This window comes from Simochromis diagramma, unplaced genomic scaffold (assembly GCF_900408965.1).
Source record: "Simochromis diagramma unplaced genomic scaffold, fSimDia1.1 OVJJ01000421.1, whole genome shotgun sequence".
Classification (NCBI taxonomy): Eukaryota; Metazoa; Chordata; class Actinopteri; order Cichliformes; family Cichlidae; genus Simochromis; species Simochromis diagramma.
The window spans coordinates 2535223-2553082 of record NW_024387250.1 but is presented as its reverse complement, the minus strand read 5'-3'; the positions used below and the strand labels follow the sequence as shown (position 1 = coordinate 2553082).

The following is a 17860-nucleotide window of genomic DNA, read 5'->3' as shown; positions in this document are numbered from 1 at the left end:
TCTCTTGAATCTTAAATAACTGAAACACATCCATCCTTTTATTTAATTAATTTAATTAAGCATCCCTATTAAAGCAGACTGTATCATTCATGAGCATCTCGTTCATCATGTAAACAACATTGTTGACCTTACTTAATTTTTTGAAACAATTGGACTGCAACACGCTTACATTTTTGTATTCTTTTTTAATCTTCATGTCTCGGTTATTGTGCTGGTCTGGGGTGTAAAGTATATGACATCAGTTTCAAACCCAACACTATGGAAAAGAGATATTTGGATAACACACAAGATGGGTTCAAGAGATTACACCAGCAAATTGTTTTCTGAAATCTCAGTTAGTAAAACTTCACGACAAGGTTGACTCAAAAATGTCATTCATTATGTTCAAAGAAATAAATGCAACATTAACTGCCAATCTGAAGAAGTTATTTACTACAAGATTCAAATCTGCTGAGCAAAGGAGAAAGCTTCATTTATTTTCTCTAACCAAAGGATCATCAAGATGTTTTTGGCAAATAAGACACAAGCCTTTGCACTCTCTTTGGTCAGCAGTGGTTTTCACCTTGGAACTGCATCGATGTCATTTTTGCAAAGTATCTTTCTTGTCATTTACTCATGAAGACATGTTCGCTGAATTCCCATAGTCTTAGATATGACTCTGTAACCCTTTTCGCACTGATAGATATCAGTGACATTTGTCTCTCAGCTGCTCTTGTGTTTCTTTAGACCTTGGCATGATATGCTGTTTTTTTTTTTTTTTTGTTTTGTTTTATCTTTTAGTCTACTTTACTTTGTCAGGCAGGTTCTAGTAAAGTGATTTCTTAATACCCGGGTCTGGCAGAAATCAACCCCAGGTGTGTCTAGAAAACATTGAACGCAGCTTTCCAAAAAATGTGGTTCACGTTTAATTCATGATTTCCAAAGAGGTGCAATTACTTTTTAACATAGGGTCAAGTAGGTTTGCATAGCTTTTTCCCCCTTAATATATGAAATTGCCATTTAAAAATTCTTCTTGTGTTTACTTACGTTCTTTGTCTAACATTTAAATATATTTGATGATCTGAAACATGGAAGTATGAGAGATATGCAAACGACTTAAGAAATAACAATCCTTGATGATCATGATTTTATATATTTTAACTCAAATGAACTCAAACATCATGAATAGTATGAGCCCTCGAAGAGTTAAACTTAAACTTTAAGGAGCTTTTGCTTGCCTTTTTCTTATATAAAAATGTTTCTATTACAGGACATGCACTCAGAAAAGAATGGCAAATCTACTTTACTAAGTAACCGACTGTTTTCAATACCAGGCTGTGTTAAATATGTAACTTTGCCAGTTTTATAAAGCGAAGTTTTCTTCGAGCCTGTCCAGCTTCTCGTGTTCTCTAAGTGCGATGGTCGACAGTTTGATAAAAACAAACCGCTTGCTCTTAGTGAAAATTAACCATCCGGACACTGACAAAGCAGACACAACAAAAACAAACCATCCAGATGTGCTCTCTCTGTACAATCGGCTGCTAAGCTACCTGTAAACACAAGCCACGTGACAACGCCGCGCTGCCTGTCAGGGACTTTGCAGCATCGGGGCGAATGACGGCTGAGTTGGAGGAAGTTACTGGGAGCTGCTTTGCTAGTATGTAACCGTACATGAGTTGGCAACAGCATCGCGACAAGAGAGGTGGGAGTGCTATAAATATGTATATGTAAAAATAACTACTTGTAAATATTTGAGCTGCAAGCGTTGGAACAGATGCATGTGGGGGGTCATCAAGTAACGTCCGCTAGCTGCACTCAGGCTACAAACAAACTTGGCAGCTAGGGCCTGTGCTATAGCCGCCTAGCTAGCTCGCCGTCGTGCATATTTATCGTCGAGCTGTCTAACCATATGTTTGCACATTTTGTTTGGCGCTTTTGAAATTTTCGGGCGCGGCTGTTTATTGATACAAATGTGCTGCCTGTAAGGCTGAATGGGTTTCAAAAAGTGAGTTAGCTTGGGTGGTAACTTCCTCCGTAAGTTACCGTTAGCTTGCTAACATACGCGATTGTCATAAGCTGACATAAACGTTAGCATGTTAACTAGCTAACAACTCATTGGCAAAACCTGGCGTCAGGAACGCCGTGCTTCTCGTGGACAGAAAGATATTTTTGGCTGAACTTAAATAAAAGCGTCCAGAGATGCGCTTTAGTTTGCTAACATTCATGTAGCGTTATTGGTTTGCACACTGATTGTGGCCTTCTCCAGGCTGTGAAGTCGTGGTGTTGCTTTATGTGAAAATAGTAGCATTTACTATTGCAAGTCGGTGGTTTTAGACATGCTTTTCTTGTATTTACATTACTCACCCGATAAAAGTCTTTGAAAATGCACAGAAACAAAAATAGCAGTGGCTAAGAAGCGTTGGGTTAACGTATTAGGACTGCAGAGTAGCTGGATGAGGCTTCCCATATGTGGAGATTTAAGGTATATACCACTTTGCTCATCAGATACAACATGTATACACTGAACTGATGGCAAAGTCTTCAGAAAGTGCACCGATCGCTCGCTGTAACTTTGTTTTTTGTTTGTTATCAGTCACAAAGTTTTCGCTGTCCCTCGAAATCAGGGAATATTTTGTGTTTTTGTTGGTTTGCTTAGTTTGTACTACACTTGTCCCCATAATTGGATGCATTCTGTGGTGCAGGGAGAAACATAAGACGTTGCTGTCTTTGAAAACCAAACAGAGAAACATATATTAACAGTTTATCAGTTGTCTGCTATTCCTGCATCTTTTCTGTGTTGTTTTTGGTGCAGGAAGGCAGCAGCATTCATGGATATTGTGGACACCTTTAACCATTTAATACCCAGTGACCAGTTGGATGACTCCCTGGTAATAGGTCAGAATTTGGAGTGTGAAGCCAGTAATGAGTTTGGGACAGGACTCAGACTGGAAGATTCACTGAAGAACATGCTCAGTGACAAAGATCCCATGTTTGGATGTGCAAGCACTCAGTTCAGTCTGCTGGATAATGAAGACCCTGCTTTTCAGATTGCTGGCTCCACAAGTATGTTTGAAGGCACAAAAAAGTGGCCAAAATGTAGATAAATCAGTGTAGATTCAAACTTTGAGTGAAAGTTAACTAACAAATGCATGTGTGGCTGCCTGGAAAAAAAAAGTCATCCACACTTTACTTGAAAAGTTGATGGTGAAAGTTTTAAATATTAAGTTGTTAATGTATAACTCAATGTATAACTCTGATTCTTCACCTACAGACTATTTTATCTGTGCTGATTTTTGCTCAGTTAGACTTTAACTCTTTAGGTGCTTCAAAAAACAAACACTGTAGAGGGTCGTCTTGTACTGAGATATGCAGGGAACATTTTCACCGTGCTTCTTTACTTGTCAACACGTAAATATCAGCGTTAGGGTAACTGAAGGTAAATTAAAGTAGTGTTGTTTCAGTAATGATGGAGAAAAATACAAAATTATTTTAAAGAAACAATATAAAAGGATTCAGTATTATTGTAAATGTAGCAGTGTCAGACTGCCATTGAATTTGGACTGCAGTTTTTACATTTTTTTCAAATTGTATATTTATTGAGGACATTACATTTATTTATTTTTGCTTTTGCAGGTCTCAATAGTGGTTCGGCACCCACAGGCCTCCCTGGTGAACCAGCTGTTTCAGAGAGTGCACAAGTTAAGCAACTTGATGTCAGGCAGAAGAAACGTTCACGCAGTTTAGAGAACGGTAAGTCGATGCAAGTTTATTTTCTTTCTCTTTCCACCCTGTGAGACTTTTAGGGATGTACACAACTAGATGCTTAAACATTGCTGCCCTTGCGATTTGGTTACATTTAGTATTTTTATTAATGTACAGTTGCAGTTACTGGTTCAAAGGTGTTACGACACCACAGGGCTCCAGTCCCAACAGACTGTTTTTCTCCTCTTCTCTCTCTTTTTTTTTTTTTTTTTTGTAAACAAGCAAGGGGCAAAGCAAATAGATGACAGCCGTACTAACTAATGTGGGAAAAAAAGAAAAGGAATAAAAGAGCAGCAGTGTGTCAATTTTTTTTTAGAATAAAAAGTAGAATACCAACCTAAGCCAGATGTAACCATATTCTTTAGCCAGATGTGGACAGACAGAACCAAATATATAAAGGATACCGGTGCTAGTACTGCTAAGGTTACCCAAGCTCTGCAAAATAATCTGATATTGTGTGTGTTTGCAAAACTATTCACACTGGAACATGTTGCACATTTCACTGGGGAAGGTCATTAACAGTTTTAATATATCCTCTAAAATACACAGGAAGTATTTATTTGGCTAATGTAGAACTTTTTCCATTTAAAGTGCACTCAGTTAATGTTTTCTATGTTTTTTTCCCCCCTGTCTTTTAGAGTAGTCGACTAGTCTGCTTTTAAAATTTAACCTTTATTTAACCAGGAAAATCCCATTGAGATTAAAACCTCTTTTTCAAGGGAGACCTGGCCAAGATAGCACCGACAGAAGTTACAGTTACAGTATATTATATATATATATACACACACACACACACATATATATAAATACAGAGACAAATATAAATAAAATATACGAAGGGGATAAATAGAATAAATAGGAATAAAAAATAAAAATACAAGTGAATTGCACATTTCAAGTATTGAGGTCTATTGCACCATTGACTATTTACAAAAAAGTATTGCACAAGGTATTGTACAGTGAGGTGAAGAGGCACTACAGCTTAGTTGTTCCCCTGAGTCACCAAGTCACCAATAGTCACCAAGAACATCAGCAGCTTTTAAGTTTTGCTTTTGTTTATTTAAACAGAACACAGTGGTGACCAGGAGCCTAACACACCCACCAATACCATGACCCGAGGGCGGCCGGCAAGAAAACCAGCCAACAGGCTATGCAAGTCATTTCTTATTGAGAAAGGAGTCACAGGTCCTGATCTAAAGAGAGAATTAACTCTCGGAGGACGTGTCAACATTAATGAGCTTGATGGTGGGGTCTGGCTGAATCCAACTGTTGTATTGAGACGACTGACAGTCACAATTGGAGGTTTCAAGATTGAATTGCTACCAGGACCCTCGTACACACAGGCTGTCGATGCAAACCAGTCTGCATGCTCGGACGATGGTTTTTCTTACGGTGGGGAAGTTGGTTTCACAGTTTTGCCAGATGAAGCAGCCAGTGTACAGAATCCCGCAGCAGAGAGTGTGGAAGAGATGGATGTAAGTCAGAAGAGCTCAGCTGATGATGCAAGTCATGGGCTGGGCCCATATGTAAATCCAAATGATGTACAGACGACAAACGGGACGTTAAATACAGGCACGAAAGAGGCAAAACTCGACAATCAGAGTGTTCCAGAGAAGCAAAAGCCAGTCAGTAAAGGAAATGATGTTATTAAACAGCCACAGAGCAAAGAGAACAACACAGCTACTGTTAGTAACAAGACAGATGGTAATGAAAAACAACTGAATGTGTCTAAAATGCTGCCAAAGCCTAAACAAGGACCGTCATCAGTAAAGAATAAGGAATTGGTTTTACATAAAACAAGCAATACAATTAAGGAGCATAAAGTTACCCAAAATATGCCATCCAAAATCACGCCAAGAGGAGAGCTGCACAAAACTAAATCTGGAAAGGAAAAGCAAGATGTTGTACCTTTGAAAAGGCCTGCAGAAAACATTCAAAGTGAGCATGCTACTAAAGTACAAAAGCTACAGGGTGCAGTAGATGCTAAAGTGAAGCCAAAATTACCAAGTTCTCCTACTTCTGTGGGAAAGAAAATTCCATCATCTGGCAACCGCGTTGGTGATCAGCAGGGACCAGCCAAACGTAGTACGCCCCAAAACAGCTCAAAAAGTGAGACTCCTCCCCCGCACAGTCATCTAGGAAATTCTTTAAAAACACCTGAAGAAGGAGGGCAGGAAAAGTCCAAAATGAAAAAGCTAGAGAAGATTCTTCAGAGACAAAAGAGTAAAAATGCAAGAAGCATCTCTGTGGACGAGCCGCAGCTGTTTATTCCAGATAATGCGCCCGTTGTGAAGAAGGACGCTGTGGACGAGCAAGTCGCTAATAGTGAGACTGTGTGGGATGGAAACAACTGTTGTGGCCTCTGCAAAAAGCACCACAATAACATGTAAGTGTTGCTCCTTAACCTAAATATAAAATCAAGTTTAATCGCTGAGCTGATATCTGTCATTTTAGGCAGACATCAGCTGTAAGAGAATTTCTGCCTCTGTGTCGCATTCTGTTTCTGTCCCAGTGCTAAGCTGCAAACACGCCTCTAATAATCGTACTTCGGTTTTTTTGGTTGTTTTTTTTAGGTTTATGGTAGGTTGCGGTCGCTGTGATGACTGGTTCCATGGTGACTGTGTTGGTCTTGACCTGGCGAAAGTGCGAGAAATGGAGGAGGAGGACCAGATGTACGTGTGCTTGAAGTGCTGCGAGGAAGAAACCAAGAAGGTGGGGCCTGAGCCAGCGAGTGCACCCAAACCAGAAGCTCCAGCAAAGAGCGAGACACCCGACCAGAAGCTGCCTCCTAAACCTCGTCCTGGGTCCTCTCAACCCCTCACATCAGGGGGAGTCAGACCAGTAAAAAAGGTAAGCAGTATCTCTCAGTTAACTCTAACTCATAATAGAAATATTTATTTATATCTAATGGATTTAAACTATTCACACACAGCAAATATTTATATCTTTCCCCAGCTAATTTATCCACTGATACTAATCGTAGCCACTGTTACCATTATGCAATGGTTTGTCTCTTTTGATTTAACTTTGCCAGCACAAGAGGTGTGCACATGGGTGTGTGATCAACACAGTGCACTCGCCATATTTTAGTATGATTTTACACACCAAAAGCTCACTTTTTTTTTTAACTTTAGCTAAGGGGTATAATGTAAAGTGTGTTGTTGTTGTTGTCATATGTATGTTTTCAGTCTTATGATATATAAAATTAATGTAACGGGGACTTAATTCTTACAATAGGATGCAGAGAGAAGGCAGTCCACAGATGCCCGAGAAGCAACTCATAAAACAGGTAATTTTTCATTAGCTTTGAATGTATAATTAACTTTGTCCTGTTTTAATATCACATTGGGTTCAAGGCCAGGCTGCATTCACTGGGTGTGTAAACAAAATTAACTTAGGACCTTCACAGCACATGAGCAGTATATTAATGACAGTTAGTACAGTCCTTTGAGGTCTCATTTATATATGAGAGAGCTTAAAATTGCATCACCTTAAGTAATAGCATTACTTCTGTAGTTGACATCAGGGTATTTACTTATCAGTTTACTCTATTAAACATACAGCTACTAAAGTAGGAACATAATGCAGCACAAGTCAGTGAACCTTTTAACACTAAAATACAACAGTCTTTTTTTTTTTTTTTTTTTTTTTAAATTTCAGACACACTCCCCCTCAGCATGGAAGATAACAGTTGCATAAATTTGTGTTTATAATCTGTGATTTAATAATTTTGTTCTCGGCTGCGTTTACGCGGACGAGTTGTATTACTCGTTCTCTTTAAAATGTGATCAAAGTTAGTCTGCCAGATTTCAGTCAGTTTTTGGACAGCTCTTAATTTACTCTGTTTGTGTTTTAGAAATGTGCTTTGGATGGTAATCTGCTCAGATGTTGTCAGATGTAATTACACGTTCTGGTTTGAGTTTTCACAGCAGACTTTTAAAAAGTATTTATTTTTAATTGTTCGTATGAGAAAATACTCTACATGCCATCTTGGAAATAAGTCCATTTTGTAACATTTAACAAAATGATATTGTGTATTATAAAGTATAAACATATCTGTGTCATATTGTACGTAGTTTTTGTTAATGTTAGGATTTCAGGATGTCCTTTTTTGGGATTAGTTTTTGTAAGCAAAGTCTGTGTGGAATAAATGTTTCTTTATGACGACAGATTTTTTTCCCCACTCACTCAGTGGAATTGTCACTCTGTCTTCACAGGTGTCTCAGTGAAACAAGAGTCAAAACATAAGGCTCCATCCTTGGCTTCAAAGAAACCCGTGTCTCTGGAGGCAATCAGGAGAAGTGTGCGTGATTCTCTGAAAGAAATCCTCGTACAGAGGTCAGTTTTTCAACACTTTCGACAGATGTGTGCATGTTACATTTTTTAAAATCAGGGCACTTTATAATCGCCTGTGTGCACTTTCTGCATTTCAGATTGAAGGACTCTGATTTGAACATCTCGGTGGAAAGGGCTTCCGAACTAGCAAAGAAGATAGAGCGAGAACTTTTTCACTTGTATAAAGACACTGACAACAAGTACAAGAACAAATACAGAAGCTTAATGTTTAACCTTAAAGATACTAAAAATAATGTAAGTATCATTTTATGTCAGGCATGGTCTAAATGTAATGTTTCCACTTTTACTATAAGAATAGTTTCATTTGCTTTGTCTTTATTGATCTTTTTAGATCCTTTGTAAGAGGGTTCTCAAAGGTGAAATTTCTCCTGCTAACTTAATTCGAATGAGTCCCGAGGAACTGGCCTCAAAAGAACTGGCTGCTTGGCGACAAAGAGAAAACAGACATGTAAGTAATGCTTGTCTTTTTCCCCCAGTAGTATTGCATAAATTTACCAAACAAATTACAGTAGTTTACAGTTGTGATGTCCGATTTAAACTGAGTAAATATTAATATTAATATTATTAAGGTAATAGTTTAACAGTGTATTTTTAAAGATGGTTGTATTTTAGAATAGAAAAAAAAAACAAATTAATTCTTTGCTTTACAGACTATTGAGATGATTGAAAAAGAGCAAAGGGAGGCAGAGAGACGACCGATTACTAAGATCACACACAAAGGGGAAATTGAAATTGAAAGTCAAGAACCAGTAAAAGCACCGGAGCCTGTAGAGGTGAGGGTATCATTGTGCTGTTTATGCTTAACATGCATAGTAAGTGAAATGTGATGAGATGTGTATCCTTACATTAGTTACATCGCTTCATATACCATCATCAGTTCTGTTCATCTGTCTGATTACTTTGTGAAATGTGCTGCATTCATATCTTTGTGCCTCATGTAAAAAGCTCCTACAATTCTCCTCCCATGTAATCCATATAAGTTGAATATAGTGACAGATTGCTTCTGTTTACATGCAACAGACTTAGTGACGTGTTTGCTTAAACTTATTTCCTATTTTTTTTCCAGCTTGAACCTCCTCCCAGAGTGACTGAAGTCTCAGCAGAACCTCCAAAAACTCCAGAGAAGAAGGAAGAGAATGCTAACACAGCTAAAGACACTACAAGCCAACACAAGTCTCACTTATTTGACCTACACTGTAAAATCTGCACAGGTAAATGATAACATGAGGACAAAAAAAAAAAGACTAGAGATTAACCTGTGTCTTTAATAAAACATCTCAGTCAGTATTGTCACCCATTGATCTCTGGTGTTATATTTTCTGAAGGTCGAATGGCACCCCCTGTTGAGGAGGCACCAACCAAAGTGGTTAAAGTTGCAACTACAGTGGTTAGGAGGCAGTCTACCAAAACAGAGGAGACAAAGGGCACCACGCCGCCCGCAATCGACGATGACCTGCACCTCACTGTCTTAGAGGAGAGCTTCCAAAATGCTCAGACAGGGTACGAAGGACGGTAAGCAGTTGTTTTAGACATTTTGTCTGGATCTGGATAATGTTTTCTTTCAGCGCTTAATTCATTTCTCCTTCATTGTCACAGGTCTGATCATGCAGCTGGAAGAGAGGAAGAAGCTACTTTCCTTTCCAACCTGAAGTGTCTGTGGCAAGGATTCATTCATATGCACGCTGTGGCAAAGTTGGTGACAAAAGCTTTTCCCGTCTCAGGTGTTTTGGACAACTTGACTGAGGTAAAGTTGACACATCAGACTGTACTTGGGTTTTAAACAGCTGTTGTAAACTATGGTTGACAATGAAAAGTGTTTCAGAAAAGAGAAAAATTGAGGAAGATGAAAGACAATAAATACAAATATTCACGGTTCTTACGGGTGCTTGAAATCCTTGAGAATGCTTGAATTGTAATATTGTCTTTTCAAGGTTTGAAAAGTGCCCGATATTCAGATGTGGTGTTTAAAAGTGCTTGAAACTGTATTTCATTCAACACAAATAACCATCTGACCAAATAGTTTTCTTATCAGATAGAGAAATAAAATGAGTCGCAAAGTCTAAAAGCAAAATTTCTCTGCCTGGGCTGCCGAGCATCTTTGCATGTCAGTCTGTTTCAATTTGTTTTAATTTTTACATGGCCTTACTGAGGTGATGCTAAGTGAAACATGCATTCTTTTTTTTTTTTTTTTTTTGGTAATGTGCTGAAAAAGCTTGAAAACTGACCTTGAAAGTGCTTAAAAAGTGCTTGAATTTGACCCTGAAAAATGCGTATAAACCCTGAATATTAGTATTCTTTGACACAGTTGTTTAAGCAACAGCCAGGCAAGAGCCAGTTCTGATGAATGGCAGTGGGATAAAGATTGCTTTTAGCACAGATACAGGGAGAAAATGGCAGTCAGACATGAGTATTTATGTACTAAAAAACTAAAACAAAACATTGCAGAAATGTGCTGACACTTGTTGTTGTAGAACAGTTTATTAGGACACAGGAAATATAAACCACAGTCCAGCTGGAAGAACTAGATTTGTAACATTACTCCCACGTAACTACAGATTTATGAGTGATCAAATACTGCCAACTACTTTGTATCTCTAACATTCCATAAGGTGTGCTCTTTTTATTTATTCATTTAAAAACATGGTTTTTCTCCAATAGGACCTTCCAGATAGCATACAGGTTGGTGGGAGGATTAGTCCTCAGACGGTGTGGGACTACTTGGAGAAAATTCGGGCAACTGGAACAAAAGTAAGTTTCTCTTGTTTTCCGAGATTTGCTTATGATTAGACAGAAATAAATTGGCTTTAATTATTCCTGATATTGAGTAAGTCGAACTGAATACCACTCTTTAAAAGTTCTGATTTTTAACAGAGCAGGTTGATTCATGAGTTACAGATTTTACTGACACATGCTTTTTGTTTTATTAAAGGAAGTGTGCCTGATTCGCTTCTCCCCTGAGACAGAGGAAGATGAGATCTCTTATACTCTTTTGTATGCCTACTTCAGCAGTCGTAGGCGTTTTGGGGTGGTGTCCAATAATTTGAAACAAGTGAAGGACATGTACCTCATCCCTTTAGGTGCCACAGAAAAAGTTCCACATCAGCTTGTTCCCTTTGATGGGCCAGGTAACCGGAACACAATTATTTTTCTCTCATTAAATTAAAAAAAATATATATTTTTTTTAAATGTTCAAACTTAATCTTTTAATTTCTCAGGTTTAGAAAACAACCGTGGAAACCTCCTCCTTGGACTTATTATTCGCCAGAGACCGAAAAGGGATTTTCTTACTGTGGATGTGAACGAATCTGCAAGGATTATTCCTGAAATAAAACCTGTGGCCATTTCCACAAAAGAAACCAGGGCAAAAGAGGAGGATGAGAAATTTTTTCTCTCTTCCTTGACTAGTGCACTTCAAAAGGAGAAGGAAAAACCACTTAACACTACTGAAGATGTCGACGAGCCTATTGCACAGTCTTTTGAAGAAACATCTGCACCAGAGGAGACCAACAATCAGGAGCCTCAGAAACCCCTTCGCTTTCTTCCAGGTGTGCTAGTAGGCTGGGGTGGAGAATTACCACCTCTGCCTGATGTTGGGTTTAAACCCTCAAGTACAGCACAGGATGCCTTGAAGACTCAGCCTGCTCCAAAACCGGAGACATCAGTTGGGAGCTCAAAAAGTCCAACAGCTGCTGCCCCACGAGAGCGCTTTGTCATCAAGAAGAAAGAAGCTAAACCTGCTAAAACTGAACCGGAGCTATCAAGCCCATCTGATACATCAGCTGCTACCAACTCGCTGGAAAAGAAAGCTGCAGTAGGGAGCCAGGGTACATCTGTCTCACTCAAAGATAAGCCTCCAGATGTATCGACTGAAGACTTCCTGGCAGGCCTGTCAGCAGCTCCAAGCGGGACTGAAACTAGCAGTGCTACGTCGGCAAACAAAGGCGACACTGGCCTTTTGTCTGAAAGTGAAAAAGAAACAACTGAAGGGAATTCTTTGTTGCAGCCAAAATCCCAGTCTGCTGCAGATCACGCAAGTAGCTCAAAGCCTCCTTTAAGTGGAATATTGAAAAAATCTTCAGCATATTCCACTGTGAATGAAGATAAAACAATGGTGCCACAGAAGGATAAAGCCAGCTTCCCAGATCCTTCCAGCCCTAAACCTGTTCCTGTGTTGAGCAGCACTAGGAATGATCTAATCGTCCCATTTCACCAAGGATATTTACAGCTCTCTCAGGCCAAGCACAAAGCTGAAGAACAAAGTCAAACAGCCGTTCAGTCGTTTCCTTGTAAAAAGAATGAGCCTGGTGTAGCGCAGGCTGGTGCTGTATTGACTCAGACAGTGAATCCTCCTACGGTCCAAGGAACTCCAGCAGAGTGTCAAACAGGAGCCTCTCAGTCCCAGTATAACCCAGCAATGGCACCAGCTCTCCCAGTAAACAACAGCACAAGACCGTCCCCTTTGCAGCAGCAACAGCCTCAGGAATCTGGCAGCTATGATTCTCCATCTGCCCCTACTTCTAATACTGTACCCACCCCTCACATCCAGAACCAGAACCATAGCATGCAGTGGGCTCAAGACAGCACTTCACAGGCTCCCCCTGGACCTCAGCCACAGTACCCCGAGAGTTGCTCTGAACCATCTGGCCAACCCTCATCCGTGGACAAAGACTACAAGCGTTTAGAGGAGCGATACAGTGACCCGTGGGAGAGGCCGCGACACACAGAAGACAAAGACCACGGAAGGCACAGCTACCACAGGGACTCCTATCACGGTAAAAAGAGCAGGCACCACGAGCGGGAGAAAAAGCACGATCGCAGCTATGATGACAAGTACAGGGAGAGGGGCAGGCACCACGGACATTCGGATGACCGCTATGCTGAGAAGAGGAAAGAGAGGCATCACAGCGACGACTACAGCAGCCGTCACAAGGACAGGCACAGACATAGAAGGGACTCTGATTACGAGAATGGACGGAGAAGTTCAAAAGACAGTTACTCATAATTTTGTTCAGAGAGCGTTTGGGGCTCTCAGGAGGACTGTTCGGTTGTTGTTGGTCACACAGCTGGTACAAACCACTTTGGTTGGTGCTGGTGGAGTTGTTTTACGCACCAGTCTGCATCTGTATGCCGTGTCTTTCACTAAAGTTACGTTTTATGTTACTCAGCGTACAAGCCAAAATAATATAATTTCAATGGAATTATGATATTATGGATCAGTTCAGTTAAGACCAAGAGAAAAAAAAAAAAGTCAATATTGGAACATTTTTAACTTTTAAACTTTTTACTGTAAATATGTTGTTCATATTGAGCTGCTGTACTGATTGGTTTCGGTCTCAAGGCAACATAACAACAAACGGACCACTTGGATAATTTATGCTGAGTTCATTTGGCCTGAATGTAATAGAAGGTATTTAACTGAAAACAGCAGCTTGAGTTTGTTTTTTTTAACATTTCTTTTAAATTGCTTAAATATTTTATAAACCTGCTTTCTATTGAGAAAGCATGTACATGTTGGCTTGTAATATACATTAGAGATGAAGTGTGCCTTTGCACTGTGTTATTGTACAGTTCGTAATAAAGCTGATCCTTTTTTTATTGTTAATTATTTAAAGAAATTCTTTGTCTAACAAATGTATTAAAACCAACTAGGTCAGAGGTGTTAAAAATGAGGCCTGGGGGGGAGAATCAGCCCAGCAAAGACTCCAATCTGGCCCACTGGATGATTGGGAAAAGTGAAGGAGGGCATGTGTTTTTGAGTAAAGTGTATTTTTATAACTAAGTTTTACAGCTTTTCCTATTGATAAAGACCTCCCCCGTGGCCATTCTTGTTAAAGGAACGAAGTAATAAAGAAACAAATGATAGGAATGTGCGTCTTTTTCACCAATCTATAGAAATTTTGGTAAACTAATATTTTCTGTGAATTAACAAAAACAATGAGCTACCAGAATGTTTTCCATATTTTCATGTTAACATATAGAAAAAGTGAGACATGCTGTTGAAATTGTACTTCTTTTTATATTAAGATATCTCAGGGGTTTAATGTGTAGGTAAACATCTTTACACTGACAGAAAGGAGAGATTCACTCATCTGGTCCCTTTAAAATCAAAGTGGTCTGTATGTGATGGAACTAGATGGTTAGCATTGCGACCTTGCAGCAAGAAGGTCCTTGGTTTGAATCCATCATCTTGACGGGGAACCCCTATGTAGAGTTTGCATGTTCTCCCATTGTGTGAGTGGGTTCTCTCTGGGTACTTCGGCTTCCTCCCACAGTCCAAAGACATGCAGTTTGCGGGGTTAGGTGCATCGATGTTTCTTTTTGTTAGCTCTTAAGCAAAAGAAAATGGATTAACAAGATGGGTAGATGGGTGTCATGTTAAGTTTTACCTTTTGTTTGGAAAGTGATGTAAATCAGAAAAGTCAGCCAAGGAATCAGAGTTTAATTTGTCCTTTAACAGTTTAAATGTATATGTTTCATCAAACTGAGTTTTAAGTGCAACTCAGAACTGGTATGTAAAGTGTTGAAGAAACAAGTAGTACAATTCAATTGCTTTAAAAAACAGGACTGTATGCAGTCCTGTGAAAAACTAAGTGCACTCCACGATTCAGTACTTGGAGGACCACCGTTAGCGGCAGTCTTGAAGTAACTTTAAATAACTACTCTGTATGACTATCAGTATCTCACATCAGTATGAAAGAATTATGGCCCACCCTTTACAGCATTCCTTCATGTCATTGAGTTTTGAGGGGATTTGTTTTTGCACAGCTCTTAAGTTTCCACCACAACATTTCAGTCAGGTTGAGGTGATTGATTCTGTTGTAGATTTGCTGCTGCACTTGGGATCATTGTCCTGTTGCATGACACAATTTTGGACAATCTTTAGTTAAATGTACAGAGGAGTTCATGAACGACTCTGATTAGATGTCCAAGTCCCAGTCGTCACCCCTCCACCACTGTGCTTGACAGTTGGTTGGAGTCATCTGTGTTGATATGCTGTGCATTACAGCCAAAAATCTCCACCTTGGTCTGTATGAAGAACATGAAGACGGTAAAAGTGCACTTGGATTTTCACATGACTAAATACTAGAAAACACAATATCAACTACCTTAAAAGGTACATTTCCTACTGTTGTAAAGACCGGAACTTGCAGTTTCACTTACTCGTTTCCATCAAAGATATTAAAACCTTCACTTTTTTTAAGAAACAGCCCTTGCTTGGTATCTCCAAACAAACAGACATTTCTAAGATTCCCCGCAAAGCCATTTGAAAACATTCCCAAGGTCACAACTGATATGTTTCTGTACAGTTCAAACCCTCCAAAGTAAAACTGCCCCCCGTAGTTTAAGGCTACATATCGCTCAAATGGATCTACATTTTCAGAGAGGATCTCCTGGCTGTTCAGTAACACTTGAATAACAGTGCTATTTAGAGATATAGAGACATTGTGCCATTTGTTACAGCAGAGAGTGAGATTTCTGAAAACCAATGGGAGGGAAAGTCTTTCTCCAAGATTGACTGTTATTTTAAGATAGCCCCCTTCAAGTCCAACTGCAAGGTGGTCATCATCTTCGTGTTCAGCCTTTCCCATCCACATGATCAGACTGTCATTGGAGACAGTGAGAAAGCTGAAAGAAACCTGTGTGTATTTTAAGTTTCTTGTGTTGTATTTAGAGTCCCAGTATTTAACAAAAGAGTTTCCAACAAACTTCAGAGTGCCTGTGGACATTTCCTTGTCACAGTACCTCCCGGTCCACCCTAAGGGGCAAATGCAGTGATACGAGGTGACACTAGATGCCACACATAAGGAACCATGTTTGCAGACGTTGTTTACACAGCTCACAGACTGGTTACACACAGAACCGGTCCATAATGGCGGACACACACAAGTGAACGAGTCACTACTTGTTGCCCTGCAGTGACCTCCATTTTGGCACACCTTGTACCCGCAGGGTGTCCCATCCCAGTCACCTATGTTGGCCCCACTTAAAGCTCCCCTCTCTGTTAACTCAAACTCTCGATCATTTAGTGTTAACTCTCGCAGGCCACCAGTGAAGCTCACAGGATCCCCTTCAGTTGCATCCGTGGAGACAAAGCTCAGAGTCGACACGCCTCCGACGAAGACGTCAGTAGCAACATCAAGTGTGGCCATGCCTTCAGTCACATTTTCTCTAACTTCCTTGTTATCCAGACTGAGGAAGCCTCGGTTACCAGTTCGGCCAGCCTTAACCGTGAGCCAGGTCCTGCCGCTTAAGTCCACTTGTTCAGAGGACTGCAGGATGTGGGTGCCGTCCCCAAGATTGTATCGCAGCTGGACAAACCCAGATGCCAGTGAGAGGCAGAAGAAGTCTCCTGTGGAAAAAACAATTTATGAGTAACTTGTTTGAAAAAAGTAATTTCTTCTACTTTTAACGTGGTAAAGATTAGTATTAATATTAGATGTGCACAGTACTGTCTTTTAACTAAGGGCATTATTATTGATTTTTTAAAAACGAAACATTAGACACAGATGCAGTTAGGCCCACAATTTTTTGACCAGTGACTTTTTAAAATTTTATTTTTGTAGTATTTTTTTCTCTACACTACAGTGTATTCTAAATTGAAATACAAAGGTTCAGCTTTAATTCAAAGGTGCCCTCTATTTTATTTTGAAAAGTAATTGGACAAAATTATTGTTCTGTGACAAATACATAAAAGATCTGGAGTCGATTCAAGATTTTGAAACTTTATTTGGTGGCTTTTCTTTGGAACTGAACAGAAGATCCCAAGAGATGTTAATGGAAGGAGAAGGAGAAATAAACCCACCAGAGAAACAGCAAAAGCTTGTGGCCAAATCAAATCTCACCAATTTTGATGTATTATTACTATATTACTAAAAGAGCAAATGCACTAAAGTGAATGGTTGAGAAAAATACCTTCACAATATCGAACCAAGTCGAGAACACTCCTGAGAAAGCAGGCTTAAAATGATCAAGATCTGCAATCAAGAGACGCCTTCACGAATCGAAATGCAGAGAATTTAGAACAAAGTGCAAACCAGTGAAAGCCAGAACTGGAAAGCCAGATAAGACTTTGCCAGAAAACATCTACAACAGCCTGCACAGCCCCCCCAAAAATTCTTTGGGCAGATGAAACCAAGATTAACTTGTACCGACATGATAGGCAACAGAAAACCATGGAGAGGAAAAGGCGCACCTCATGATCCGAAGCACACCACATTATCTGTCAAACACGATGGAGGCAATTTTATGGCATGGGCACGTATGGCTGCGGGCGTCACTAGTGTTTATTAATGATGTGACTGCTGATAGAAGTAGCGGGATGAATTCTGGAGTGCACAAGGCTACGCTCTCTGCTCAGATTCAGCCAGATGCTGGAAACTGATCTGCTTCACAAATGGATAATGAGCCAAATCACGCAGCAAAAGCAACCAAAGAGTTTCTGAAGCCAAAGAAATGGAATATTCTTCACCTGATCTCAGTCCAATAAAGCATGCTTTTCAGTTACTGCAGACAAAAGTGAAGGCAGAGAGACTTCAATAACATTGTCAATGATTTAAAGTCACCTGTGGTGCTGTACAATGATGAAATTAGATGAAAAAACCTATAGACCTAACTGTATATAAAAAAATATACAATATTGTGTCTCAATATTTCAAGGCCCTCTCACAGGTGAATATGTCTGTGGGTTGTAAGTGGTTGAACTAAAGACATATTTATTTTATTCTCTCCCAACTTGTCAGAGCAGCATGGATTGATTGCCATA

At 39.6% G+C, this 17860-nt stretch overlaps 2 protein-coding genes across 11 annotated transcripts in view; one reads left to right on the top strand and one right to left on the bottom strand.

Moving 5' to 3' along the window:
* The first annotated feature begins 1470 nt into the window (after positions 1-1470).
* Positions 1471-13963, top strand: phf3 (PHD finger protein 3). 4 transcript variants are annotated; one of them, XM_040001379.1, is made up of 16 exons: positions 1551-1681; positions 2792-3042; positions 3613-3729; positions 4810-6127; positions 6315-6591; positions 6979-7030; positions 7959-8079; positions 8175-8331; positions 8429-8545; positions 8748-8870; positions 9164-9308; positions 9423-9609; positions 9694-9841; positions 10756-10845; positions 11027-11222; positions 11313-13963. In XM_040001379.1, exons 2-16 carry the CDS (start codon positions 2808-2810, stop codon positions 13097-13099), a joined length of 5070 nt encoding a protein of 1689 aa, XP_039857313.1. In that variant the 5' UTR covers positions 1551-1681; positions 2792-2807; the 3' UTR covers positions 13100-13963. The 4 variants fall into 4 exon arrangements, with proteins under 4 accessions (XP_039857314.1, XP_039857313.1, XP_039857312.1 ...); XM_040001378.1 differs by lacking the exon at positions 1551-1681 and adding an exon at positions 1714-2461 and having other exon boundaries at positions 9423-9597; XM_040001377.1 differs by lacking the exon at positions 1551-1681 and adding an exon at positions 1715-2461.
* A 393-nt stretch (positions 13964-14356) lies between these two features.
* eys (eyes shut homolog) overlaps positions 14357-17860 on the bottom strand; it is a 166353-nt gene continuing 162849 nt past the window's right edge. For all 7 annotated transcript variants that reach the window (XM_040001369.1, XM_040001372.1, XM_040001375.1 and 4 more), the window contains one exon: positions 14357-16447. In XM_040001369.1, the coding sequence (XP_039857303.1) occupies positions 15255-16447 (1193 nt within the window). In that variant the 3' untranslated portion in view covers positions 14357-15254. The remainder of the gene's footprint in view (positions 16448-17860) is intronic.